At 46.0% G+C, this 27,480-nt stretch overlaps 1 protein-coding gene across 1 annotated transcript in view; it reads left to right on the forward strand.

Moving 5' to 3' along the window:
• The first annotated feature begins 231 nt into the window (after positions 1 to 231).
• Positions 232 to 27,480, forward strand: part of GRID2 (glutamate ionotropic receptor delta type subunit 2) — a 535,376-nt gene continuing 508,127 nt past the window's right edge. Inside the window, exon 1 of the mRNA XM_026041440.1 lies at positions 232 to 456. Within this exon, the coding sequence (XP_025897225.1) occupies positions 369 to 456 (88 nt within the window). The 5' untranslated portion in view covers positions 232 to 368. The remainder of the gene's footprint in view (positions 457 to 27,480) is intronic.

Below are 27,480 nucleotides of genomic sequence, written 5' to 3' on the forward strand. Positions count from 1 at the left end.
CGCGGGAGCCCCGCGGCCGCCTCGGGCCGCGCGAGCAGCGCGGAGCAGCGGCGCTGCCCTCCGCGGCTCCGGGAAGTTGCAGCAGCAGCAGGAGCCGGGAGCGAGCGGCTGGCGGCGCCGGCGGCAGGACGGGCATGGTGTGAGCGGCGGAGGCTGCCGCTGCCCGCCGCGCATCCATGGATTTGCCGCGGCCCGGGAGCGCCCCGAAGTGACGCCCGGGGCCCCGCGCTCGTCGCCCGCCGCCGCCATCGGGATTTACACGCTCAAACTGCGGCGCCTCAAACTCTGGGGCTTCTTCGTGCGCCGCCTTTGCCGCCGAGGGAGATAGCGGGCGGGCTGCCGCGGCCCAGGCTGGACGCGCCGAGGACATGGAAGTTTTCTCCCTCATCCTGCTCGTGTCCCTGTGCTGGGCTCGAACCTGGAGAGCGGCGGCTGCGGATTCAATCATTCACATCGGTAAGGGGCTGCCGCGGGCTGCCCGGCACTTTTGCGGCTTCTCCCTTGCAGCCTTCCCCCTCTCTTTGCAGCCTTTCTCCGCCTACCCCGCTCTTTATTTTTGTGCAGTCCCTTGGTTGCTTGTTTAGGTAAATGTATTTTTTGTTTGTTTGTTTATTCGTTTGGTTGCTTCCCTCCTGCGACCGCTGCCCGCGGGGGCCTTGGCTGTCCCCTTCCCTCCGGCTCTGGGTGCAGGTTCAGACCTTGAGGAGCAGCGCTGAGGGACACTGGGCCCGTTCCCCGCGCACCCCCACCTTACTCCAGCCTTCCTCCCTCCAGCCCGCCTTCCTCTTGCTCTTCCTCCTCCTTGGCGGAACAGGTGGTTTGGAAGGCAGGGGGGGTTGTCCGGGGGGGGCTTCCCCCCCCCCACCCCCGGGGGCTCCCCCCGCGCCGCTGCCGCTCGGGCGATGCCCAAGGAAAACGCTCCGGAGCGGCCAAACGGGATGCGGGGGGGTGCCCGGGCGCCGCCTGCGCCCGCCGCGCAGCCCCGCACCGTGTCCTCAGTGCCGGCGGCCCCCGGSTCGCCTTTTATACCCCACCCGCCCGGGAGCTGGTCCCTTTCCGCCTTTATTTGGATTTATTTCATTTCCCCTCCCCGTTGTGAGCTCTCGAAGGAGGCGGTTTGTGCCTGGCGATCTGCGCCGTGGGCGCCCCACGGGCTCGGGGGGGATCGAGACCGCAGCGGAGGCGAGGGCGCTCGGGCTCCCCCCGGGGGAGGTGGCGGTCCTGCCGTGTCCGTGTGTCCGTCCCGCGTGTCCGTGTGTCCGAGCCCCGCGCCCGTCGCCCCTTGGCGCTTCTGCAGCGCGGTTCCCCGCGAGGGGCATCCGCGTAGCGGGGGCTGCGCGAGCCCAGAAAATGCCCGAGTCGCGGCGGACGCTGCCGCTCGCGCGATTAATTTGTCCTGAGCGACAATTAGTGCTTTTGGCAGGGGGATTAGCAGCCGTTAGAGACTGCTTTACACTGCTGTGGAAAAGGCAAATTGATAATTGTGGCACGGAGCTTTCCACGCGTACGGCAGATCCGCTGAAAGCCAACGGCCTCCAGTGAGGGCTGGTGCCCTGGAGTAGGTACTGGTAGGTGCTGTGCCCCCCRGAGCAGGCCAGCTCCCCATTAAGCACCTGCCCCAGCAGCAGGCTAGGCTGCCAGACCCCGTGTGTTGGAAACCTCTTGGTTTGTGCTTCTCCCCCTCCATCCCCCCACTCTAAATGGGTTTACCGAGCCAACTACAAAAACAAAATGTGCAGTTTGGGGAGGACAGAATGCCAGGACAGGTAGTGTCAATGCCTGAAGTAACAACCAAAACAACCACTTGGTATTTTCCTAATGCAGATGTATTCAGGTGGCAAATGTTTCCCCATGTGCAAGAGGGGAGGATGGATGGACTTGAAGAGTAAAACATTCCCTGTAAAACAGATCCTTGTTTCCTGATGGGATCTGCTTTTTTTTGGTCTTCCTTACAGAGTATTTGAGGTGCTTTCTGCCAGGGGCTGCTGTTTCCTGTGCCAAAGGGGGTTATCAGCCATCCTGCCGGTGAGGACAGTGAAACCCTTAGAATGGGCAGTGGAGATGAACCTAGTGGCGCTGGCAGTGGGCGGCGAGCAGCAACTTGTGCTTGGATGTGCCCCACTTGTCCCCTTTTGTCCTCTTAAGGATTGTAGCTGCTGCTTCCTATGATTGGGGCAAGTCTCCGTGTGTGCATGTGTAGGTTATGTTGTGTGTGCCTATATAAATGTATGTATTGAAAATCGGTGTTTTCCTGTGTCTCTTACATTGAGTGTTGGTCGGGCTCCTCCCAGGCCCTCTGTGAGTGCTGGCCCCACGTTGTAAACGCGAGCGGGCGGCTGGGAACGACGGCGCCGAGTGCCCTCGTTGGAACACTGAAAGCAACGGGCTCCCCGGCYGTCCCCCGTGCGAAGGGGAAGGGGCCGCGTTGCTGCGTCCGAGCGGCGCAGCCCGGCGCTCCGCCGCTGCCCGGGCACTCACGGAGTAATTTCATCAGCCCCGCATTACTTGATTGCTTAGAAGTTCCCTAATGATCTGTATGCTGTAGGAAGGCTGGGAGAGCCGTGCGCGGAATGGCAATGATGCTGTGTTTTACGAGGCTATTCAAAAAGTCGCTCTGATTTATGTAGCTCGAAAGCGCCCAAGTCTTTGAGATTAGCCACGCTGCCGGGTGTTTTCTTCATCCATCAGTCGTCCCACACTCCTCACTCCCTAAGCAGGAGTTTAGAACAGGGCTTCAATTAAGCGGGGATTAACTGGCATTTCTTGTCAACTGTACAATTTGTATTTGCTTTGTATCTCCTGCAGTGGATGGTCTTGGGCTTTTATACRTTGTGCTCATTTTTCTCCTTGATGTGCATGCAATAATATAGCTGTATGTGCCTATGGATTTTCTAGTCTGCSTATGGAAGCATATATGCAAAGAACGTGCATATCAGATGCAGCAAAATCACCTGAGTCCGTTGTTATATGCTAAGGCACGAAAGTTTTTGCTGAAGATAAACTAAAAATTGTTTCAAGAAAAACTCCCCATGGCTTCATGCAACAGTACTTGATCATGGGAATCGCTGCAAGGAAATACAATCACTCCTTGAGGTTTGCCAGCGGCTTGAATCTCGTSTCCAGCTGTGTCTTGTCCTTCTTGAGCTTCTCTGTTTTTCTACTGGCAAGTTCACAAATACATATGTTTACATATAAATATATATATTTCTGAGAGAGAAAACTTAATGTTCTGTTTCCTTCTTGCACCTTGTAGGCTCTTTGGTTCTTGGTAGAACTGTCATGGTGTTTGTATGGGCAACCTCTTAGCCCTGCTGGGTTGTGAGCAAACTCATCTTCCAAAGCTCTTCTGGGTCGTGGATAATAATCCTGGGRCAGTTGTGCCGTAAAGTCTGGCACTTGCCTCTTCCATGAAGAWCTTAGTATCCTTCAGATATAAAAATCCTTCCCCAGGGAAGACTTGTCCAGCTTGCTGATAGCTGTGTTTCATCTGGAAAGCTGGGACTTTGCAAAGCTCACGGCTAGTGTTACCATGTGCCTCGATAGGAGGGATTTAGTTTGTGGCGCCACTGGTAAAGCCCTGTTAGCAGGTAGGTAATGTGCATCACCAAGTCGTTTTCCTCATGTTGATTTTGCAAAGCACTGGATACAGATAGAGGAACGTGTATGCGTATGCAGCACCCGCAGTGGCTGCAGATCACCCCAGAGCTCCATGATTTGGTGCTCGCGAAGGGGCCGGGCTCCTCTCGAGCGCCGCGGTGGGTGCCGGCGCCCCGTGCATTGGCTCAGCCGCTGCATTGGACTTGAGCAYGTGCCCTGCAGCACACGCTTCACGTTTCACCTGTGCACGTTGCTTYTGAAACTCTCTCCCCGGAGCTCAGAGCTGCACCACTGTTTCACAGCCCTGTAATGTAATGAGTTTTAGTGCTACTTGCTCTGCAGCTGAAGAGGGATAATTTTCCGTGCCGTAGATTACYTAGCACATGTTGTCCTCCCAAGACACGCTTGCCATTAGGTGTCACTGCTTTCTGGAGTGTTTCTTAGTGATCACCAGGGCCTGATCCAGAGGCTGGCATAATTTAGGTGAGTTGTTTTGTTGGCTTGGGAGAATTTTTAAATTGATGCTGTGGGTCGCTTACTTGAGCGAGCTCCTTTTCATGCCCCTAAAAAATTCTTAGCATTGTTTCTAGTTTTGTCCTTTGCAAAGTCAGACAAAAATAACCCTCCATCCTGCTCCGAGYGGCTTCCTTAGAGGGGCCCAACATGGTGATCGCCGTTCCCGCCATGCGCTTGGAGGCAGCCACTCACGGATGCGCGGAGCCTTTATGCTCCCGGTGCCATCTTTGGAAAAACACACTGGAGACAAATCTTTTAAGACTGTGACTGCCTRAACCTACCGCCTAAGGTTCATTTAACTTAATGAACAAAGGCATTAAGTATGGTTCTCTTCCACTCCCTGGCCCTGTGCAGCAAGTGGTATTGGCAGGAGAGGACTTGTGTAAGCCATTAGGTTGCTCCCTGGATATAGACTTGAACTTGCATCATTTTCTTCTGTGTGATATATAGCTATCTATAATCCACTGTGACAGTCTGCTTTTTTCCTGAAATGTATTGGGGACTTTGGCCTTCTGAGGTTTGTCTTCTCATTCTTTGTCACTGCTGCTCCCTTGCTTGACGTTATTTCTGTGTGCTGGGAAGGGTTTTAAAGTAGTTCATGCRAAGAAGTGGTGTTAGAATTATGATCTCTCAACCATCAGTTCTAATTATTTTCTGTAATAGTTTGAATTACATGTGGAAGGGTGGCACAGCTCCCTTTATCCACGCAGTTTGCGGTTGTATCTTCTGTTTCCAAATGCTGCTTTGCCATAGCCAGTTACCTGCCCATGTTGCTGTATGGGCCGTGGCTCCTGTTGTGCTTGTGCACCTCTTGCTGAGCCCCAAGTCATGTGCTTTGGGGTTCAAAAGCACCCGGGAACTGGTCAAGGCAGTTGCAGGCCACGAGTCAAAGTGTAACTTGCTGGTAACCCCTGCTGCAGGTGCTGGGGCCTGGGCTTTAAAGCTCCGGGTTCTCCTGTAGCCTCTTGCAACCCGGACTGACCTGCAGCCTTGCGATTAGCTTCCTGCTCGGCAGCTTGCGTACAGATGATATCTCTTTCCTTCTGTGGTTTTTTTTTTGATGGCTACCCAGGTGCTAAGTCTGTTGGCAACTAAAAGGTGAYCCGTTGCTGGTAGCAGCTGCCAGACCTGACTTACTCTGGCCTTATTTTGCACTCCTGTTGAGCGTGACTCTGCTGCCTGTGCAGTCTGGTCAACTGCATTGGAGAGGTGCGAGAAGGACCTGTAGGAAGGTGATCCTTGGCACCCAATAATATGTGCTAAGTACCTGGTAAAAATGTGGCAAGTGGTAAAAATGGGTGCTAAGTGTGGTATTGTGCTAGTTAAACCTTGCCAGGCAAGAAAGGTCGGGGGGGGAGGGAAAACCTGAGCCAAGTTCCTTGCTGTCCATGTTAAGCAGCAGGCAGAGGAGCGAAGTGCTGCCATCTCCCACTATGAGGCAGGATTTAATTGTGTGCTCTTGACATAGAGGTAGTAAATTAAACATAGGGACTAAAAATGGAAGTACTTAATGGAAGAGCGGGCGAGGAAAAAGCTGCTTTCTTGCCTCTTCTTTCAGTGCTTGAGTATCTTTCCATCAGCTTGGCAGGGCAGTTTCCCCTACTTTCTTCTATTGCAGGTGTGGGGTTTTGCTTCCCAGTTCAAGTTGGCCAAGTGGTTATGTGAGAAATGACGGAGAGAGGGAAAGATTGCCCTGTGTCTGAGCACTGTAATTAATAGTGGTTTATGTGACTTGGAGAGTTATTACTGGTCTGTATAAATGTCACGGAGGACACGGAATGAAATGGAGGGTTACTAGATGAGATGTCCTGGAGTTTGGATGGCAGTTATGAAACTTGGCAAAAGACAGAACTTGAAATCACACCACACAGGAAGGATCAAGATTTATATTCCCGTTTCCATGATCATGTGCTTAATTTGGAGACGGAAGCATTTGGTCTTTGGTCTTGTTCCACGGCGTGCAACATTGTTTGCCTGCGCTTGGTCTTGTGGGGAAAGCACCAACTGGAGGAGAGGCTGCCCTCTGAGCGCTAGAGTGTGGCCTAAACAGACCCMAAAAAAGGGGACATGTGTCTGAGAGGGAAGGAGAACACAGTAACCTCCACAGTTCTATGTAGTATTAAAGCTATGCTGGAAAATGTGGGTGCAAGTAATGTCGTCCCAGTTGTGAGCTGATGGGTATCAGCTCAGTTGTGAGCTGTTATAAGGACAGGGTTAGATTTCAAGTAGATTTTCCTTGTACATAGTAGTTTGGGAATGGTGGGCAAGTAGGGTAGGAGAAAAGATGGAAGGTACAAGGTACTATGCTAGGTTTATCTGCCAAGCCGCGCTCGAGGAAATTAAAAAGGAAGAGGAATAAAAATGTGAGGAGGAGAAGAAAATAAGATATCAAAGGCAAGAGCCACTGGTTCTCCCATTTCTGCCTCTTTGGGAGCTCGGTGATATTCCTGCAACTGCTATGCTAAATAGAGATGAGCTGAACCAGAAAGGGGAAAATGTGAAGGCACGGAATTTAAATGAAGAATTATATGTGTGTTTTAACCTATTAGATAACGCTCTGTGCTGAAATGCTAATTATTCCTAATTGTGATATTTGCTTTGCCCATGAATAAAATATCACACATCTAATAAAATATGCAGTGAAAATGATTATAAAATTCCTCTTGGAGTCTTTCATGCAGATTTAAAGGATTTAATCTTTTATTTCTTCATCGCTTTTTAAATCATTAACTTTCTATAATCAGTTGGATTGCTAAGGCCAGTATCCACTGAACCTTACAATAATTGCTTGTTTTGCAGAACCATTTTTTGTTAGTCCAGCCATGTCTTTCTCACAGTGATGGTGATTTCATTATAATAATTCACTTGTGATGAATCAAAATCCAAAAGTAGCACTCTGGTGATGTGGAAAGCAATGCTGGGTTTTATAACCTTATGAGAAATGCACAGTGCAGAGGGTGGCGTGTTGGGGGACCTCCATGTTGGGCCTGCTTTTGCTACCTCTCTCCTTACCGTGTACAAATGTAAGGAATAGCCACTTTGGCAGATGGATTTTTCACACAGGAATGAGGAATGTGCATGGAGCAGGTTTTCCTGCCTGGGAATTCCAGCGCTTGAAGCCCTTCATCAGGAGCTGGATGTGATAATAAAAGGTCGTTTGATTTGTCTTCAGATGTATCTTAGAGTCACAGAGTGATTATGTTTGGAAAAGACCTTCAAGATCATGGTGTCCAAACTGATGTCCCATGAGTGCCTGGTGGAGCTTGGGCTCCTGAGCTGCTGAGGTGTGTTTGAAGATGTCCCTTGTCTGTCTTAGGTGACCAGAAACTGTCTGCAGAGTCACTTTGCTGAGGGCAGCCACTGCTGCATGTTAATTGCCAGCCACGGAAAGCTACGGCCTTCACAGGGGGCAGATGCTGCTCCATGCACTTGGCCTTATTGCATTCCCGACAGTGCTCCAGCACCAATGTTTTGGAKTTTTAAAACAGCAGTTTTAAAAACACTTTATGTGCTGGCGAGGTTGTTAAAGGGGAAAAAGAGGGTAGGAAAGATCTGTTTGTTGCTCAGTGAAGCCAATGCAGAGAAGGGTGATGTGGACTCTGTTTAATGGAATGAAAGCTTTATAGCTGTTGTTGCATATAGTAAAATATATATACCTGTCTCCTCTTAGTCACTGTTTTTATTCGCTTCTTTCCTGTGTTCCTGGTTCATGGTAGGCTGCTGTGTTGGCAGCTAGGTTCTGTGCTCTTAAATATTTGTTTTTCTTGTGGGGGAGAGTAAAGTTGAACAGATATGAAGTAACCTTAGAAAGATACTTGTAATTTGGGCAGATAAAGCTGTGTGTTCTTTCTTTGTTGGGATTTCCTCTTATTTGGCCTCTTTTGAGACAAATATGCATCTAAATATATGGTATTACTTGCCTAGATTAATATTAATCCTTCCTTAACTCTTCCCTTTGTGATTTTAAAGGCCTAAGCAGCGTGATTTTAAAGGCCTAAGCAGCGTGGTGGAGTATAGGCCAATATACTCGCTCTAAATACTTCCTAGAAATGCACCGCTTGGGTACTGCTAAATTTTCTATCCTATGCTGCTGTTTAATAGCTAGCTGTGGAGTAGGTATTTATGTACAAAACATAAATGCACATTTTTTCTGTAATTAGAGGGTTTACTTTCTTTGAAAACACTTGCCTGGATATTTTTTTCCCTCTTTAATTTCAGATGAACATCTTTTTTTTTCTGGCCTGTAAGCAACAGCACAGAGACTTGGGAGGCTTTTTACTTACAGGCAGGAAAACTTAACATGAATATCAGCCGRGAAATGGCACCCTGCTGTGCTAGAAGCTGTACAAATGGGAAACACAAACTTGGGCTGTCAGGAGATTTCACGACGAAGTAAAAGAGAGGACTTGGATCTCTCTGCAGCTCAGGTGTTTTGTACACCAGGAAACCAAGTTCCTAGTCTTTGGGGATGTTTTGAGAGACAGACTCTTAGATTCCTGTTCATGAACGATCGCTATGGGTGTGGAAGGAGCAAATGAGGGTAGATGTGTCTGCACGGATGTGCTGCAAGTACAGCTAGAGCCTGCCTGGTCTCCTTGCTTCCCTGCTGCTGCTGCTGCTTTCTAGCAAAGGTGGCATTTGATGGTGTGGACTCAGGTAACTGACAGGCAATGAAGGGCAGGAATGTGCATCGCCAATGACAATCGTTAGTTTGGCCAAAGAAATATTGTCATTATCCCATGTGTTTTTCTCGACGTATTTTTCACCGCTTTTGTGTAGGGATGTGCTCACGCTGTCTCCCTCGTATGTGCTCATGTGCTGTCTTTGAGGGCTCAAATATTTCATAATACAATACTGGAGACATCTAGATAGGAAAAAAAGCAGTAGATGGATAAGATGCATGTTGCAAAACATCCACATTTGTTTAAAGGAGGTATTTAAATATAATCAATGATTCGGCAAGCATCCAAAACCTCATTAGTTAGCCTTATTTTGTTTTTATAACATGATCAAAATATTATTGAAACAATCTAGACAAATGCTAGGAATGGCCATCCTGTTCCAGAACTGCACCCTACACAGGCATGAGAAATGGGTATCTACTTGAAAAAGATGTGTCTTGGTTTTGCTGGCTGTGCAAAGAGGGCAAAGCGAAATGGATGGGGAGGGTGCCTGGGCAGCAAGCACGTGTGGCCCAGCTACTAGGTACCCAGGCTAAGGTACTAGCTTGGCAGGGTATGRCTGGGAAGTGCCAAGAGGTGAGGCATTGGGTTGGTCCATTAAGAAGAATATGATCAAAAATGTGCACAGAGAACAGGAAATCTCGAAGATAACGCTGAGCTTCAGGGRAAATTAAGCCTTAGGCTGGAAAATGGTTCCATCTTTCATCATCCTCCAGTGCCATCTCTTGTCTCTCAGCAGGTTGGATGGCTCCATGTGTCTCATGCCTTGACGTTACCCTTCTGATGGGCTAATTTTGGCTTTCTGTGTGCACTGAGTTACTGCTGGTCTCCACCTCACCTCCATGTAGGCCTTGCTGCTTTGCCTGGCCRGTGAGAGGAAGGGAGCCATAAAGCTCTGCTTTAGCTTTTGCTCCATGTTTGACCCAATTTTGGAAGGAAGTCAAGGAAAAATAGCGAGCGTGTGTCTGTTTTCAGGGACCGTGGTGTCTTTGGGGGAAAGCATCTAAGTTTCTCCTCATGAATGGCTGCATAATTCTCAAGAAAAATTAGATGTCTCATCAGTTCAGTTCGGAAGTGGAACCGCCTCCAAGTTTATCTTGTGGCATATGTGTTTGCTTGGCCYATTGGGGCTAACGTTGGGCTTTCTGTCGGTATCTGCCTGGTCTGACCTCAGCTCAAAGGACAGCCACTGACTTATGTTTGCTTTGGATGAGGCACATTAAGATTGGGGGTTAATGAGTTTTTAAGTATATTTCTGTTGGAAATCCATGGTCTTGTATAACAGGGCTGAATGATGTATGGGAGGATGAGGTAAATATCTCCTCAGGGGAAGATAGATAATGATACCAATTGGAAATTGCTATTGCTGAAAATCATCTTCTGCCAGATTTAGAAATGAAAAAATGTTATTCATTAAAGTATCCTTTTTTCTTTTTCCTTTTTTTTTTTTTTTTTTTTTTTGGAAGCATTTTTCCCCATTTTTTTTGTAAGACCGCCAGACGTCCCTGAGGCTGGAATTAATTGGCTCTTTGTGTAGCATCGAGTAAGGAGTATAACTGTTTTGAGAAAGTGCTTGGTTTATAGACTCCTGTCTCGAACATGAAAGGGAGAGGCACCCTGGCCTTATATAAACAAGATCCTTGCCTCGTTTGTACCAATAGCTTGGAGTAGCGAGTAGCATATTGAGATGGTCAGTGCCTGTCCTTGGGAACTTGTTAAAGGTGTTCTTGTAACCCCCAGCTCTTGCTTGTGCCTAATTCGCTCTGTACAAGCCTGCCTGTTGGGCTTCCTTCTCTGCTCACCTCCAGACATCTGCAATGAARAAGGAAGTAACTGCTGCTTAGAAATAGCCAACACTTGCTTTTCAAGGCAGCTTCAGGAGTAAGAGCCGTGGAAAGGTATTTTGTGAAAGGTGTGTTGTTATTTGAGAGTAGCAATAGAGGTGAATTGTGGTTCATTTCCCAAGTTCCTTCTGACYGCTTTGGATTCTGAGGGGTTTCCCATCCTCGTGGTCTTCAGGAGYGCTGTCTCGGAGGCTGCTTCCTAGGGCAGGGAGAAGCGAGGGGCCGGCAGCAGATGTAAGCTTTGCAATAGCTCTTATGGGGGGGCTTGACAAGGATGTCTTGGAGCTGCTGCATTAAAATTCCACAGTGTTAGCCTAAATGTAATAATGCTCTGACAAAGTGCTACTACCATCTGCTATGGAGGATTAGTACTATTTAAAAATCTCTGTAATTCCCAGAAAGAGTAGAGGAGTCATGGAGTGAAGAAAGTCTAGCTCTAAATTAATATTGAGTTCAGGGATTCACAAATGCCTTGTGTGGAGCACTGCCTACTAGAGACTGAGTCGCACTCTCAGCTCGCTTGGATTGGGAAACACTTGGGGTTTATGAACAGAGCGATCCTCTATTTCTAGYAGGGTAGGACTTGGCCCTCAGTTTTGCAGCAGTCCTTGCTATTTGCAGTGTCTTGGCATTCACATCACAGTAGCCACAAATAGAGCTTCTATGGCAAAGAAACTCAAGGAAAAATTTCCTACCAGTGAGGGTGACAGAGCTCTGGAASAGGCTGCTCRGACAGGTTGTGAAGTTTACTTCTCTGGAGATCTTCAAAACCTCCTTGGACGCAGCCCTGTGCCATGTGCTCTGGGTGTCCCTGTGTGTGCAGGGGGGTTGGACTAGATGATCTCTAGAAGCCCCTTCCAACCTTAGGGATTYTATGACTGTAATGGACCCCCTGTGGTATTTAGATAGTTTTGCTGGTTAGCCAGTCCTCATCATGTRGTCGTCATGACCAAGGAGGAGTTCTTGGCTTGGCGTTCCCATAGGGTGTAGCAATCTAAATGTGTGTAAAGGTGACCTCCGCTTAGGGAATGGTCTCTTGTTGACCATGTCCTTAGTAGCAGAGAGGTTCCTCATCCCTGGATGTCTCACCTCCTTTGGCAGGAGTGACAAGAGGGCCAGGTCACTTGACAACCTTCTTCAAAAATCAACATGACTTGCAGGTGTGTGCTAGGAAATGCTTTTTGCAGTGGTATTAAAGCACTGGAACAAGCAGCTAAATTATGCTTGGTATTTAAAGGTGGCAGCAAGAAGAGACATCTAGCAATGGCAACATGCATATAGCGAATGATCTGCTAGTTTAGTAAAATCTGTATGGAAGAAGTGAAGAGAAGAAGTGGAGAGAAAGAAAACACTTCTGCCATCCATCCTGGAAGAAAAATAGCTTCAAGGGCTTAGCTCTGGAGTTCCACGTTAACAGATGATCTTTATGGAACTTCCAGTTGAGGAAAAAAAAAAAAAAAGAAAACCCTGCTGCCAGAAGCATCTTGGGTGTCTGTTTCTTTTTTTCCTTAAAGGATTCATTGAGTTTGGTTCTTTTCTGGAGTCTGTCTAATAGGAAATGCTCTGCAGAGAACAGGCCGTGTCTCACTTGCCTTTGGCTGAAAGGCCGTGGGCCAGCTTGGCTTCCTGGGGCGCGCAGCTTTTCCATGTGCCCGGCGCTCTGATGGATTCCTGCTCCAGCAGGATCCCCCCTGAGAGCAGCTCTCCTAGATGAAATGCCAGCTCTTACCTTTCATTCTTATTTATCATTTTTCAGTGCTGAAAGCACAACTGGAATGGACGGTTTATTTGAAGAGTCATGACTCTCTCATAAAGAGCTTGACCTCCCCCTGCACCTCTCCTCGCTTTTCCTGCGGAAAAGCTAATTACTGTAGAGCTAAATGAAAGGCTCGTAGGCAGACTCCTGCACAGTCCAAGCAACTGGGGTGTTTTGTGCTATCACTGAGATGTATTTTAGTTTAGCCAGTGTGAGAGAGGGAATGCAGAGAGCTGACTGCTGCTCTGGCAGTGTGGTGAGGGGGGGTTACTGGGGCCGTGAGAATACGGTCTAACCATACGGCTGGTTCTTGTCATGCGATTGCACATCCTTAAATGTTTAACATAGCTTTAAAAGCTACTTGAGTGCTGACAGGTTCCAAGCAAGTGTTAGCTGGGACCAAACATGATGGGGCAGCGACTTGTAGTAGAGTTAGTTGGGCAGAAGCTTTTTGGGCAGCAGCTGTGCCCAAACCCCCTCACAAAATGGTGCGGGAAGGGCCCTGTCCCCTCGTGCTGCTTGGTGTCCACGCGGGCCCGCCGGGACCCGGCCCTCCTGGTTGAGGTGCCTCTCTCCAGGTGCAGGGAGCAGCCCTGGGCAAAGCTGCTGCGCTCCTGCCCTCTCGCTGTCCTTGTCAGCTCTGTTTTCCTGCTCTCGTGCCCCTGGACAGTGCCTCTGTGTCCACGTTTTCTGAAAGGCCACACGAGGCTCCGCTAATAGTTCCAGCCTGAAAGTGTGTGGGAAACGGTTCTGCTGCTGTTACCTCTTACTTTTCCCCATCTGTGCTGACAGATGATATTTATAAACACGGCGGAATTCTTTTGGAATCAAATACTTATCAAAATCCTCTTAGCGCTGCTTGTTTTTGAGCCTGCTCCTTGTAGGGCAGCATTTGGGGGCGCTCGCGACGGCCCCTGCAGCGCTGGGCCAAAAGCTGCCGCGGTTCCGGGAGCGCCAGTGCCGCGTGGTGGGAGAGCCCAGAGTGGCCTTGGGCCGGGCCCAGGGGCTCGCCTGCCTAGGCGCAGGACCGCAGGCGCAGGACCAGCCTCGCTGCCCTTAACCTTAGCTTAGTATGCGGTCTGTGCTCGCCTGCTTAGGTAGGCAATCAAAGTGAAAAGAGAAGATGAGAGAGAAGTGTTGTTGTTTTTTAACCTCTGTTTTTCCTAACCTATAGTGTGGTCGAGTTTATGCAGCAGCGCGGGGAAGCGTTTTGCATACGTTTACTTTTATTTTATGCGAGGGGATGTTTTTGCCTTCAGCTGCTGAGGCTTCTGCCTGAGTACAGCCTTGAAATAGTGTTGAACTTGGAGGTTTTTCTCACTCAGTTAAGATCAGAAAGAACTTGGCATTGTCTCATCTCAGCTGCTGGGCAGCCCAGACCACAGGATCTGTTTGAACTTTTCGCTGATAGTGTCCGGAACTTTATTCCCATATTATTTCTTCTCTGGGGAATGGCTCCTACTAGAGGAGTCATCYGAACAAAGCCTGACTATGCTCCTTTGTCTCCTCCTTTTTGGAATCGGATGAAACACAGTTTTCAGGCTACTCAGGACTGCTGCCTTTTCAAGCAAGGTGTGCTCACATTATTTTTATAATCTTTGAGGGCTGGGGTTGGCTGCTAACACAGCCTGGTAGAGGCACGTGTGTGTGTGGCTAGTACTGTTGTTAGGGTATCTGGAGTAAAAATGTCATTTCTTATGTCATGTATGTGAGAAAAAGCTGCTATCGAAAGAGAACAAACTAGAGTGTAGCGCTCATCTTACAGATTATAATTTTAGTATAAACATCATGTCCTCTGTTGCAGAACATTTGGAGAAGTATGTGTCTACCACTAGGCCTGAAATCTGTTACACTCTGCCTTTTCAGGCTCCTTCTGCCATGACTTCTGAAGTCAATATGAATCACTCCATTGGCTCCCTTGGACTCYGGATCCCATTATCTCTGTTTATGGGATTTCTCCTTGTCCCTTTTATCCCGGTCTTCTCTCTCCCAGCAATTGCTTCGTCGCTGTTTTGAGTCCAAGTCATTACTGGCTGCCAGGAGTGATAAGCAGTCTTTCAGCAGCGTGCGGGTGGTATTCGGGCGTGTGTCAAAGTCAGGGACTGCTTAGGGAGGGTTTCACCTTTTCRGGCTTCAGCATAGGTGGGAATCTTGCAGACACATCGTTTCTGCTACTGTGGTAATCCTTGGCATTGCTTTTTGCGTATTATTGTTTCAAAATGTGTCAACCTGCCTTTATAGTTAARTTAATTTTCAGTGGGCATGATGCTCTTCTGAAGCAACCACCTCATCATCAGCTGTCAAAGCATGGACCACACTGATGCCTGTCCAGGGCAGCCTCAAGAACACACAACTGCTCTGTTCTTCATTCCTTTGAATGTAAAGTGCCTATTTCCACTAATGGAGATGAAAATGCAGTTTTGTAGTTGAGGAGAAGATTTGTGAGAGGTGGATTCAGCTTTGGACTGTTGCATGAATTTGAGCAAGGCATATGCAGATTTAAACCTTCAGGCTGTCAAAAAAAGAAACCCTCAAGCCTCCCTGTGAACAGGGGGTAGCCTTCTCAGACTTGTTGAATCTTTATTTTCCACATGGACAGTTATATTCTTTCACTGAGCACTTTTTGTCTTGTCTATAGAGTTTGCAGGTTCTTCAGGTAAAGCTCTGTCCTGTGCTGTGGGTATGTGCCTGGTCTGTCATCATGAAACTCATTGCAGCTGGCACCTTTGGAGTCAGTTGYGAACATGGATTTTGTTGCATCAGAGATTAAAGCAAGCTGTTGTGTTTCAGGAATGCAAATGTGGACGTGAGCAACRTGCTTACCTAGGATAGGCTTCCAAGGTGCTTGTTTGAAAGGGATGGGGTGGGACCATTCRGCAGGTTCTGCTGCAGGATGGATGGAAAGTGCTGCTGTTGGGTTGTGGCTTTTGCAGGCAGAAATAAGGACTTTAGGTGTAAGCTTCAAATATACACGTGCATTAACTAAACAGTGAGTCCTGGTAAGTGTAAAGCTGGCTATGACCCAGTGTTTCAAATGGTACTGTAAATATCTATCAGTGGGCATATGAAGCTACTGTTGCGCTCTTATTCTTATAGTCTACTGCTTTGCTTTATCTGAAGGAATTGTTCAATTTTGCACTTGCTGCACTATTTTAAGTGAGAATTTGGGTATCCAGCTTGAAAATCTAAAATAAAAAATAATTTTTTTAGAATTACCAAACTATTTATTAATTATTCTAGCATCTATTGTTGTACTTCCACCAAATAACCATCTAATTAAAGCAATGAAAATCTCAATCAAATGATTATGTGGAAATGCATGCCTTTATCTAAACTTTAGGTGCTATTTCATGGGAACTTTGCAGGCTTCTCACATCTTTCTTTAGTTAGGAAGATGCTGCTTTTAAACAAAATGGATATCTGTGAGAGTTGCTCAGCCTTTGGACAGTGTAAGGGAATAAACTGTGATAGTAGTTAACATAAAGTCCTTGTTACAAACACAGKTTATTTTTGAGAGGAGAGGGATCAATAAGGTGTGCTGCTCTGCTTGAAAAAAAAAAAAAGCAATTTTTGCTTATTTAACAGTTGATTGTCAGTGTATTTAAATTGTTAAATATTAGGCCGTAAAAACAGTCCTCAGCCTCATCCCTTAGGCTGAACTCTTGAATATTTTGGAGACAAGTAAGTTGCTAATTAAAGGGTACAAGTACTAGAAAGAAAGAACTGTGTCATGTTGCCCAAGCAGAGAAGAAAACTTTCCTTTCACTAAGCAAATCACATTCAAGAGAACTATTTCCTCAGCATGTCATTCCTTTTATGCTGTTAATTGGAGAGCTTTACCTTCTTTTTCCAGATCAAAATAAGGTCAACTTGTAAGTTCTGAAGAAGGTCTACTGGGGCCCTGAGCCGGGGCCAGCATTTCTGTAGCTGCCGAGGAGTTGTCTCAATCTGGTCCTCTGCCCAAGGGTCAGTCTCCACTTGTGGAGAGGTGGAAGACGTGTCCTCTACATGTTCTGTAATTTGTTATCTCATAGGCATGCCTGTTTGCCAAAGACCGCAGGTTTGCAGCAGAGTAGCCTTAAAATATTTAAAAGAATTAAGTTTGAAGGAGCTTTGAGAACTTTAAATGCTTAACAGCTTATTTTAAAGTTGTTCAGAGGCCTCATCTGAAAGTCTTGCTAAAATAAGGAGTGCTTTTAATGTTATTTCATTTCAGGCGAAGCAGTGTAAATATAGGACTTTTGGAAGTTGCTCAACAATTGTAAGTCTTAAATGTTAAGCACAAGTTCACATTTAAGGAAGATTTGGTTTGTTTATTATGCTAGCTGGATTAACCAAATCCTATTTAAAATACTCATAGAAAGAAACGTTAGCACTCAGTGTAGAACTTGAGCTTTAGGAATATCTTCTGAGCAAGCACGGTCAGATTAGCAGTGCACTTCAGAAGCCAAGGATAATACTGTGGCTAAAGCACTTGACTTGCACTCAGGTGACCTTGTGTTTTTCTTGGCATTTCCACAAATTCTTGGGTGTCATGGGGGCAAATCACTTGTTTTATTGTATGTAATGAAGTGAGTTGCGCTCACTGTGTCAGTATCTTCAAAGGATTATTTTGGAAGAGGTAGCATCTATAAAGTTTTGATTTTTTTGCTCTTTTCTGCATACAGTCTGAGCATGTGAAGCGTTTGACGACAAACTTCGAAAGCAAGGAAAGTATTTCAGGAGAATGGAATACAAGGATCAAAAATTTGAGGAAACTCTTTTGGAGGTAAACAAGGTGCTAAATGCCTCTGTATTTAGTTGCTTACAAAAATAACGTCATTGGTACTAAGAGAAGATGTGGTTTGTTTTTGCAGGATGTGTTTTGTTAAGAGTTTTATGACATATTAAGTCATGTGTCACTGATTAAGGTGAACCAGAAAGATAAATTTATGACTTAGTATCTGGTAATTACTTATAGCAGGTATTAGAAAAATGTGAGTGCAAAAAAAGCTGGTTAGGACCCAGTTTGGAGGTCACCAAAGTGTGTGGAAAATGCGCTTGAGTAACCAGGGATGTAGCTGAGTAAAGCAGTTCCTCTATACTGCACCTTGGGTATGTGCTCTGGCAAATTTGAGAGTCTGTAGAAAGTGGCTACAGGTATGGTAAACACCATGTGATTGTATCTGCAAATTTAAGTGATTCCAGATTCCAAAATTTAAGTGATTCCAGACTAACTTTTTGTGGAAGGAGTGTGTCTGTTTCTGTATTGCCKTGGATTGCACATGGAGTGCTGTAGAGGAGAACTTTCTCGAATGAACAGCAGTTACATGCCAACCCCTTACGTGGTTACCTCTCCACTAGTAGAAGGCAAGACATGGAGAAGCTGCTCTCTCCTAATATCCACATTAAGACAAAGCAGAGCTTTAAAAACATGCTATAAGCTGCAGTAAAAAACCTCGTGGTATTGCCAGTTTTGACAAGGTTAGGGCAACACCTATCAGGGTGTTACATGTGGTAATGGTCATGCCTGCTGGGCTGGTCATGCACAGACCACCTTTGATGGTAACATGCCGTGGCACAGCTCTGCTATTTTGTGCCCCCAGTAATATCCTGGGAAATGATTTATTTGCACGTTTATTCGGGAGAATTGAATATAGCATCTAATTTAACAAACAATTGATTGAAAACCCTTTTTTGAAGACTTGCCTTATTTCTCAGGGAAGGTTTATTGCAGAGGCATTGCTGACCCACGCAGCAATATRAAAAATGAGGGGGGCCCTATACAAACAAGCAAAAATATCATGTCTCATTCTTTGGAGAAAAACAAAAGCTACTAGTTGGTGTTGGTTATTTTTATACCTCGGTGAGAATTTATCCAGTTAGACTTTTTTCACTGTGCTGTTTAAAATGCTGTCGCACCCCTGRCTGAGACTGCAGTACTGTGGCAATACGCAGATCTGCTGTCCAAATTAGTGATCGTATGTTGTTATTGTAGAGGACAAATAATTATTTCTGGTTGCTAACATTTGTTTTATTTTTCTGCATAAGAAGCGTATTTCCTGCAGTTCTAATAGGCATATATAGCTTGATTGTTCTGTGAGTGATTCTGCATTTGTATAATCCTACAGTGGTTTTTGAAAGATTAAGGAATTAATTTGTCTTCTGATTTTCCTCCACGCTTGTTCATCATTTGCAAGAATGCAGCACAATAATTAAGACAAGAGGGAGGAAATCTAATGGATTGATTATTCGTCAAATCTAGAGCTGCTTGTAGAAAGGGACAGTCCGTCATAAGCCCTATTTATCAGTTAAATGTGTTTATTTAGAGGAGCTTACTTGAGGAAGTACCTGGAAGCATCAGCAGGTAACTTGGCCTTCTGTATGTGAATATTTTTATTTGGCCTGTTCTGCTGGCTCTAACAATGTTGTGCTGATGGTAACTAGACATAATGAATGTGCAGATCTATAGGAACCTGTAACTTGGTTTCTTTCCTACAACAATTCTTAAAAGTTCCTAAAAGACTTTCTGTCAACTTTGCCTATTGACTTTGCTGTGCATGGAAAGATGCATTACTTGCTGTGTGAAAAGGCAGAAGAAATASGTCCCCTGAACTCAGAAAAGGAAGCAAATGAGTGTCCTAGATGAGATTAGCCTATTTATTTTCACATTTTAAGCCACTGTGGAATTATRCTGTGAGTTGTTAGAGTAGCTGGTCAGAGTTGTGCAGGGAGATGATAAATTTAAGCCATTAGCACGTTAGCAATGTGAAAAGCAGCAAGAAATACACTTCTGTTAACAGGGCTGATGGACCAGTCCAAGTAGCTGGGAACTCATTAGGTGATGTATTTCCATCAACACGTACATATGTCTGCAGCAATTGAAAAACACTTAAGCGTTTGGAGACTTCAGATTACGATTCAGGCACTTGCCTTCAGTCAGGCATTTGTATGTGTGCTAGCCAAGGTGCTTAGAAACACTCCTTACAATTCATCAAAGAACGGCTCTGCCCCCTCCTAATCCTTACATCATTGTGCAGCTGATGTTTGCAAAAGGCACAAGAAGTTAAGGCTATGCAATTGTATGAGGGCTGCAAGACAGATAATACAGCTCTTGCATCTGGTTCTTGGTTCTTCGTGTTCTGGTACTTGGTTGCAGTGGTGGTTGCTGCCTGTAGTAGCTAATGGGTTGGTTGCAATGAAATTGTGAACAAAATCTGTCTTTCCCAGCATCTAATTCAGACTCCATGGCCACTGGACTTCCAGCTGCGGGCTCGAACAACCTCTGTTCCAAGTATTTTGGGTTTTGTCTTTTGTAGTGTGAAAACTGTTCCATCTGGTAAGTGAAGCTCTTCAAAAGATCCCTCCGCAGCAGAAACAAAGAGGAGCTCCAAGGGCTCTAGTTGTTCCCTTGCCCTATGTGTAGCCCTCTGTAAAATGTCAAATTCCTTTTGATCACAAGTTCCTGCCACCACAACCTTGTCACTCTGCTGTGATACTTGGCAAGGAGAACTGCAGCTCTTGGAGTAAATGGTAGCTGCAGAAAGAGAGCAGGTGACCGTGGTGTGTCCCTGGACCAGAAAAGTCTAGGAGGTCTTCAGAATAATTTCTCGTCTCAGTTTCTCTAAGGACAACAGATTTGAGTTAAACACTTTCAAAAGGATCTAACTCACTAGAAAATCAGATGAATCTTGATCTTTTCAGAAATGAAGTCTGGCCCTTTATCCATGTTCCATGAATGCTGCAATAAAGAAATTGCCTCAGTGTCCRCAGCATGTACCAAAGCACAAAGTGACTGGTTCTATGGATATACAGAAAGTCACTGAAAAGTTCTAGTATTAGTCRCTGAATAGAGTGCTTTAGAGTGAAGGCACTCGCCTCTGCTCCTCTTGTAGAATTGTGTATCCCATTAGTCTCCAGGTATCTGAGATGCATCTGGGTGCCCTGTGTTCTTATTTCCAGCTGCTGCTGTTGATCTTAATGCAAGAAGTGGTGGTAGCCCTGGCACACAGGGGGAAGGAATGTGCATTACCTCTGTGTCATTTAAAAGAAGAAAAAGGCCATTTGAGTCGCTTAACTTTGCTACCTCAGAGCTTTGTTTTAGGAGGTGCTTCTCTTTGTTGGGCAGTGGTTTTAGTTGCGAACGTTTATTTTGCCTTCAGTGGCCTTTGGATAAAAAGMAATACACCTCAGTCATTGAAAGTATAAATGTTTCCTGTCTTTCTCAAAGCTTTCCTTCTAACAGTACAAATCTCTCCTAAAACAGTGAATCATACGAGCCAAATGTCCCAGCGGCACAGGAGGCTTCAAGACCGTCCTGAGTTTGGCCTTAGACCCTCTGTTTCACGAGAGGGTCTCGAGGTGGCCGTGGTGCCCTCACCTCGAGCGTGGTTCCTGTGCTCCAGTTACTGCTAACAGCAGTGAATGTCAGTTCCTTTCTGTGTTATTTTTAACGGTTTAAGAAATCTCTCTTCTGTCTCTCAACTCGATGCTCAGCCTTATTAAATTGGGTACAGATTGGGGCATGTATTCCTGTGGAGAACATAGTTCTTGACAGGTTTTCAATTTGCTGTCTTGCAAAAGGACTTTAAACCATCTCCAAATTAATAACTTGTTAATAAATGTATATATATTAAAAAGGGAAATCTCATGTATATATATTTGTGTGCGCGCATATATATTTATATCTGTGCATGCACATACTCTGGTTTTAGGTGTRTTGTGTCATGAGTTGATGAACTCTCTGAGAAAAGAGCCAAGAAGTCCTGCTGGGTTTAACTGTTGGATTTAAGCAGGAAAGTAAATATCCTGTGTATAAAAGCATGAAATATATTAAGAGGTTTGATTTTCAGTCAGCAGGACTGTGTTTTCCTTTGTTGAAATGGTTTCATTTTTTCGTGCGGGCAAGTTTGTTTCCAGTTGGGAAATACACTCCACCTGAGAGGAGAGAAAGCAGCTGTTTCATCTTTGCGTCACATGTGGTGATGTTGAATAAAAAGCAAAACAAGCCCAACAAGCTAAAACTTGACACAAGAATACATTACATGTGGGGGAAACAGTGAGAAAGAAGGGAAGAGAAAAGACTATCTTGATTTTATTTTTTTTTATTTTTATTTTTTTCCTYTCCCCTGAATTTCTCTCGTCAAGAACTGCTGAAGAACTTGTTGTCTGTCTAACATGCACTGTAGCCAGCTGGGGCTTATGAATTTTAGTAAGCAACTGGAGTAAGTGAAATAGGTTCATGTTGTGAAAAATGTTTTAAGACAGGGCATTAATTCCGAGACCAGGCTTGCCAAGTTTGAAAGTCTGGAGAGCAGCAGCGCCTGCCCTTGGTCCCTCCCTTCCTCATGCAGGGATTTTCTGTCCCTACTTCCACACCAGGGTCAACTGCTGCTTGGGCCTTTGTGTGTGAATGAGGAAAAGCTGGTGAGTTCCATGAAATTAATTGACAGCTAGGGAAATTAAATAGTATTCTAAGATGTATTTGCTGCTTTACGCAAGATGCTCAGCAGATCAGTTAGTTTATAAATTAGAATATTCTGCTTTAAGTGGCTGTTTGTATGGCATCTTCTTGAGAAAAGATATTGTCTAGCTTTATTTTAAACCTCTAATTTTTCTTCTAATTAAAAGTGACTGATTGTCAGTGGACAATAAATTGTTTTAGTAAAGATATTTGTAAGGATTAGATATATTCTGTGGTTTTGAATTGAAACTTTCCACTTGTAAACCTTATGTACCAGGTTGTGTGCTGTTCTCTCCCGGGCAGAATTCCCTTCTTTGGCRTGAGGCGCTTCCCAGCCTGAACCTGGGGGTTCAGGGCTGTGTGCACAGCTTCACCTCCCCACCCCTTTACACCCTGTGTTTGAAAACCAGCTTCCTTTTACATCCTCTCTCGTAACTGCTGAGCAAAGTAGATGCTGCCCAGAGCAGCCAGTTTGCCCTTGCTGGGTTGTTGTGACCAACCCGTTTCCTCTGGACGTGTTCTTGGTGCCCACCTTGTGCAGAGTGGCAGGGCTCTGGTCTCTCGCCTTGGCTTCACTGACACCTCTGCAGAGCCACTTAATGAGATCAGGGACTGGGAAATTGATAATCCTATAGCTGAGGAGGGTTGCAGTTTATTATAATAATAGAATAAGAGTTTTCTGCTAACCCACTGAGATCTTGATAAAAYGGATGATCTTGTGCAGGAAGAACCTTTTCAAATGGTTTCTAAGGATACATGAAAAATAATGGTTGTGAGTGGGAATGTAGGGAAAGGATGCAATCCAAGCCACTCTGAAAATGTATGCACTAGTACAACTGCTTTCTTCTGATAGTGTGGTCTTAACTGTGGTTATTATTTATCTTTAATAATAATCTGGATGTACCATCTTTGTATTCTTTGAGTATTTTTGTGTATTTTACTTTTGAGTCACAGCATGCCTTAKCAAGCATTAAGGGGGAAAAAAGTTATTGAGAGGGAGCATTTGCCTTGTTGTGTGCTCAAACTYGGCAAGAGCATCTCCAGAATGCCCCGAGGCTGAATACTGAGAGCATAACTGTGTTTCTGGGAMCCTCTGCTTGTTGGCCACCCTCCTGCTTGGCTGGCACTTGGAGCCTTACCCTACAGCAGTGGCTAGTTACAGAATCCCAGAACGGCTGAGCTTGGAAGGGACTATCTAGTCATTAAGAGATATTCRGGGACTAACTTGGAATTCCTTTTTGAAGAGCCCCAGTCCATGAAACTTGGGTCAGTCTGAACTTGGCTGCAAGGGGCTGCTACCATCTCCCTCCCTATTCTGCTTCTAAAAGGTGCTAAATGAGGTTCAAGTTCTGTTCTATAGCTTATGCTAATGGTGCGCTTGCCCAAGCATTAACAGGGTATTCTTAAATCACAATATTCAMATGCAAACAGTGGAACCTGTTCTGCAACGAAGAGTAGGCTGTTTGGATCTTTCTAGTAATGTTCTTAATTATTTCCACTTTGCAAATGAGAATAACTCATAGTCTGTAGAAAGGCTTTAAAAGATTTGTTTCTTTGTAGTCATCAGTCTTCCTTGCCAAAATCTCTGTGAGGTGATTCAATTACTCAGTGGAAACAGGACACATTTTTCATCTTAATTTGGAAAGTTCATTTCTGCCTGCTTGTTTGTTTGAGGTAAATCTGTCCAGAAATTAATCTGCTGGTGGCACATTTTTCACTAGGAGTGAATAGTTGTGTTATTGTAGTCCAAACAACAATGTTTATCTACTGTCCTCATACAGAACATACCTGATTATTATCTTGGACAGTGTTAGGAATCCGGACTAACCTCACCCCGTGCCATTAAAGCAGGGAGCAGTTGTACTTGCTGGAAATAGTAGTAGTGCAGTAGCGCTCAGGAGCTCTAGTCTTTGCCAGGGACTCYGCTGGGTTACTATGCAACTTAGAACAAAGATAATTTCAAATCCTTAGGCACTTGCCACTTGAATGCAAGATGAGACAGCAGATGGATAGAGGCGGTTACAACCAGACAGAGAGAGTGGGACTGTGTTAGTTCAGCGTTGTAGGTAGCATCCCAGAAACGCGTCTGGGAGAAGGGAGAGGTGAAACTGGTGCAGAGTTGGCTTCTGTAGAGTAGCTGAATAAAATGGAAACTTGCTTTTTGTTAGCCGAGTGTAAATGAAGCACTAGAACAGAGACTAGTTTCTAATATTACTTAAGATGTAGGTGGCAGAAGAGTAGAAAATGGGAAGGATTACAGAAAATACGCTGTCTTCTGATCTTCGGAAGGTAATGGAGATGTGTGMTGTACTCTGGAAGAATTTCCAAGATGGTTTTTACAGGAGAGCAAGGATGCTGTGACTGGAAGGAGCATGTCTTTCCCAGCTRTACTGTGGGAACTTCACCTTCACATCAACGTTTTCCTAGAGACAGGCAAAAAAAACCTCAATGTGGTGCTTCATAGGGCAGCATGACTGACAAAGGAATAATGTGAAAGGATTGGAAATAATCACTGTAGTAGTGTGTGGTTTTCCTTTTTTTTTTTTTTTTTTTTTTTTTTTTTTTTTAAACTCTGTTTCTAGGCAATTCTTTAGGCTTTAAAGAGCTGGGGGTTGGCTGACTGCATGTGCCTCTCTCCCAGAGGAAGAGGGTGCTGATAGCGCGTCCTGTGCTGATAACCTTCCTTTAGGTCCAGCTGTTGAGTTCCCGTGAAACAAGAGGTATCATGAGGAGCGTAAGGGTGGCTTCAGCACCAAGCACAACCTGCTGTGTGTAAAGAAAGAGGGGGCAAGTGCAGGAACCTCAGATAATGGCCTAGCTCATGCTATTGCTGCTTTAGATGAGCAGTCCCCATGGAGCCTGGGATGAGGTTGTCCTGAAGGCATCCTTGGCATGTTTTATCTTTCCTGTTCCCCAAGCTGAGTACAAATCCTGAACAAAACAGCTCACAAAAAGCATTATAGCGGTGTCTCAAAGCATGATTGCTCATGCYCAGGGAGCTGAACACCTTTCCCTAACTGGATGCCAGCACCGTTTGGCAGTGCTCSTCACTGACCAAATCTCTCCCGTTGTCACAGGCAAATCTGCCTGGGCTCATGGGGTCCTCTGAGGCCAACGGGCCGTGTGGATCTGCCCAGGCAGGGGTCCCACAGGCTGCAAAGCCGAGTTCTCAGAATACATCCCCCCTGCCCCCAGTGACGTTTGGTCTGATACTGGCTTTTCTCTATTAGCCAGCAGTGCCTTGCTCTGCTTTACGAGGTAGGATGAAAACGTTACCAGCTTGAAAAGAGATGTGAAGCGCGCGGGCGGTCAGCGTGTGCTCGGGGCTGCTTTCAAGCCCTAGGTGATGGTGCCCGGCCCACGTGGCTCAGGGGCCTTGACAGGGGAGAATCCCCCTCCCTGCACGGCGCTCGCCGGAGCCAGCGCCTGAAGGAGGAGCTGGTGCTCGGAAGCTTCCAGCCTCCCATTCGTTAGGAGTGCATCTTGCAGGAAGGCATCTCGGGAGGTCTGCTAAACACATATGCCCGTGGCTGTGGTTGTGGCTCATATTTGACTGCCCAGGGARAAGATGGGGCAGAATAGCTCTGGCTCTGCAGAATGGTATTTTGTCTTCCTGCCATTGAATTTATGCCCTCTCACTGTCTGTAGCTGTGAGAAGGGTTTGAYCCAAGTTCTCTTCTGCTTTATTCAAGTTTGGCTTGTGGTGGCTGGGGGAGGTCTGAGATAGCAGTGCCGCGGTGGGGAAGCTGCCTGTTCTCCGTGAGCCCTCCCGAGTGAAGGAGCTGGCCTGGACCAGGCCATCCCAGAGGGACTTTCCAACCTGTGCCGCTCTGGGCGCCTCGGAGCCTGTCGGAGCCCAGTGCAGTCAGGATGCTCGTGATAAGAATGAGCTCGGACAACTTCTTTGTAAACAGTGCTGTCTGAGATGATGAGTTCTTGTAGCTCGATGGAAAGTAACGGTGGTAACTGCATGAGGTTTTGCGAGGGCTTGGTGCGTGTGAGTAAAACACTGCTGTTCCTGGGAGAACTCGTGGGGATTTGCACTTGGAAGCGAAGGTCGTGGTGTTCATCGAGGGGTTGATGCTGCTTCTCTAGGCTCCTGCAGGTCTCTTCCACCTTGCTTTTCTTTCCTTTAACCTAGGGAAAGCGGGGTTAGAAAGTGGCTGTCCGTGTGCATGAAAACTGTTTCAGAGAGGGGAGTTGAAGACGATGCCTCCATGGTGAGAGCGAGAGGAAGATGCCGAGACTGCACAGACTGTATGAGTGTGTGTTTGTGCGGGAGCAGGAGCCCACTGTGGAGGCAGGAATGGAGGCATCCGAAGAAAGGAACTTCATTTGTGTCGTGCAAAGTGCAGGCRTTGGTGGGAGCAGATAAGAGCCGTGGTTGTATGGGTAAGCTCAGCACGGTGCTGCTATYTGCCGGTGTAGCGACCAACAGTTACACACAGAATCCCCTTGTCCTTTCCATTAACAAAGGTATTAGGTGCTTTTAAAGACAGTGTTGGAAGTTGCCATTTTATTATTATTATTTTTTTTTAAAAGCGTGTGTGTATGAGCTGTGCTGTGAGGGGCTCAGCTTTCCCGGMGGAGCAGCTGGCTGTGAACCTCAAGCTGCCAGATGCAGATAGAGCCATTAGCCATTCGTGTTGTGTGGTGCATTGCTGGGTGACCCCGTCTTACCTTCCCGTGCTCATCTTGCACAGCAAATRAGAACTGAATCTATTACCCAGAAGCAAAACAAGACTGAAAGCGACCGACAAACTTGCCTTTCGGTTAAGCCTTAAAGTTTATGAGCTGCTGCCTCTTATTTCTGCCTTTCCAGAGGAGGTGGAAACTGGAAATGTTTCTCCTGCTGATGGCACTAGAGCTCTGGTGCASTTTGTATTTAAAAAAAAAAAAGAAAATGTGAATTCAGGTACCTGTGGAAATGCACTTTAGCTCTGTCCTAGAAACATCAGAGTTACTGTGCACTACACTTACTCATAACAAACTTTGTGAGAGTAGCCCAGGCCTGGGATTTCTTCCTTGGGGTACCCTAAGGACAGGGCGATGCGGTGGCTGCAGCTCGATGAGGCTGGTGGGGCCGTGTTCTGCGCCCTGGGCTGTGTTCCTGCGTGTTGCTCAGCTGGGTGAGAACTCGGTGCAAAATTCGGAGTCCAGTTCCCTTTTTTTTTATGCAACAGATTAAAAGAAGCAGCAAATGAATTTTGCTAAGTCTAGTTGTTCTGACKTTTTGGTTCAAGTTTTATCTCACTTTTTAGTCATGGCTTCCTTCTTCCACCAGCAACTAAAATATCACAAGTATTTTGCAGAATACTTTTTTTTTTGTTGTTTTTTTTAAAGGTTTGAAAGGTGGCCATAAGCCCATTTCTTTTCAATCCAGGAAAATTGTTCACTGTTGTTTTTATTTTGAGATTTTTTGTGAGGATTTAAMACCAATGTTGAGGGCAGGGTTAGCCTCAATATGTGAGAACCTACTTGGTGTTGCAGCTGCTCTCCCACCCCTCAGCAGCTGCAGTAAATCTGCAGCTGAGGAGCAAATGACACGTGATCCCCTTTAAATTGCCTAAACACCTTCCAAACTGCTGCCTACTCCTTCCTGCCTGCTCTAGAGAAATAGAAGAGCGCCCTCATCTAAGGAGG

The sequence above is a fragment of the Nothoprocta perdicaria genome, unplaced genomic scaffold (assembly GCF_003342845.1).
Source record: "Nothoprocta perdicaria isolate Ctin4 unplaced genomic scaffold, notPer1 scaffold_285, whole genome shotgun sequence".
Classification (NCBI taxonomy): Eukaryota; Metazoa; Chordata; class Aves; order Tinamiformes; family Tinamidae; genus Nothoprocta; species Nothoprocta perdicaria.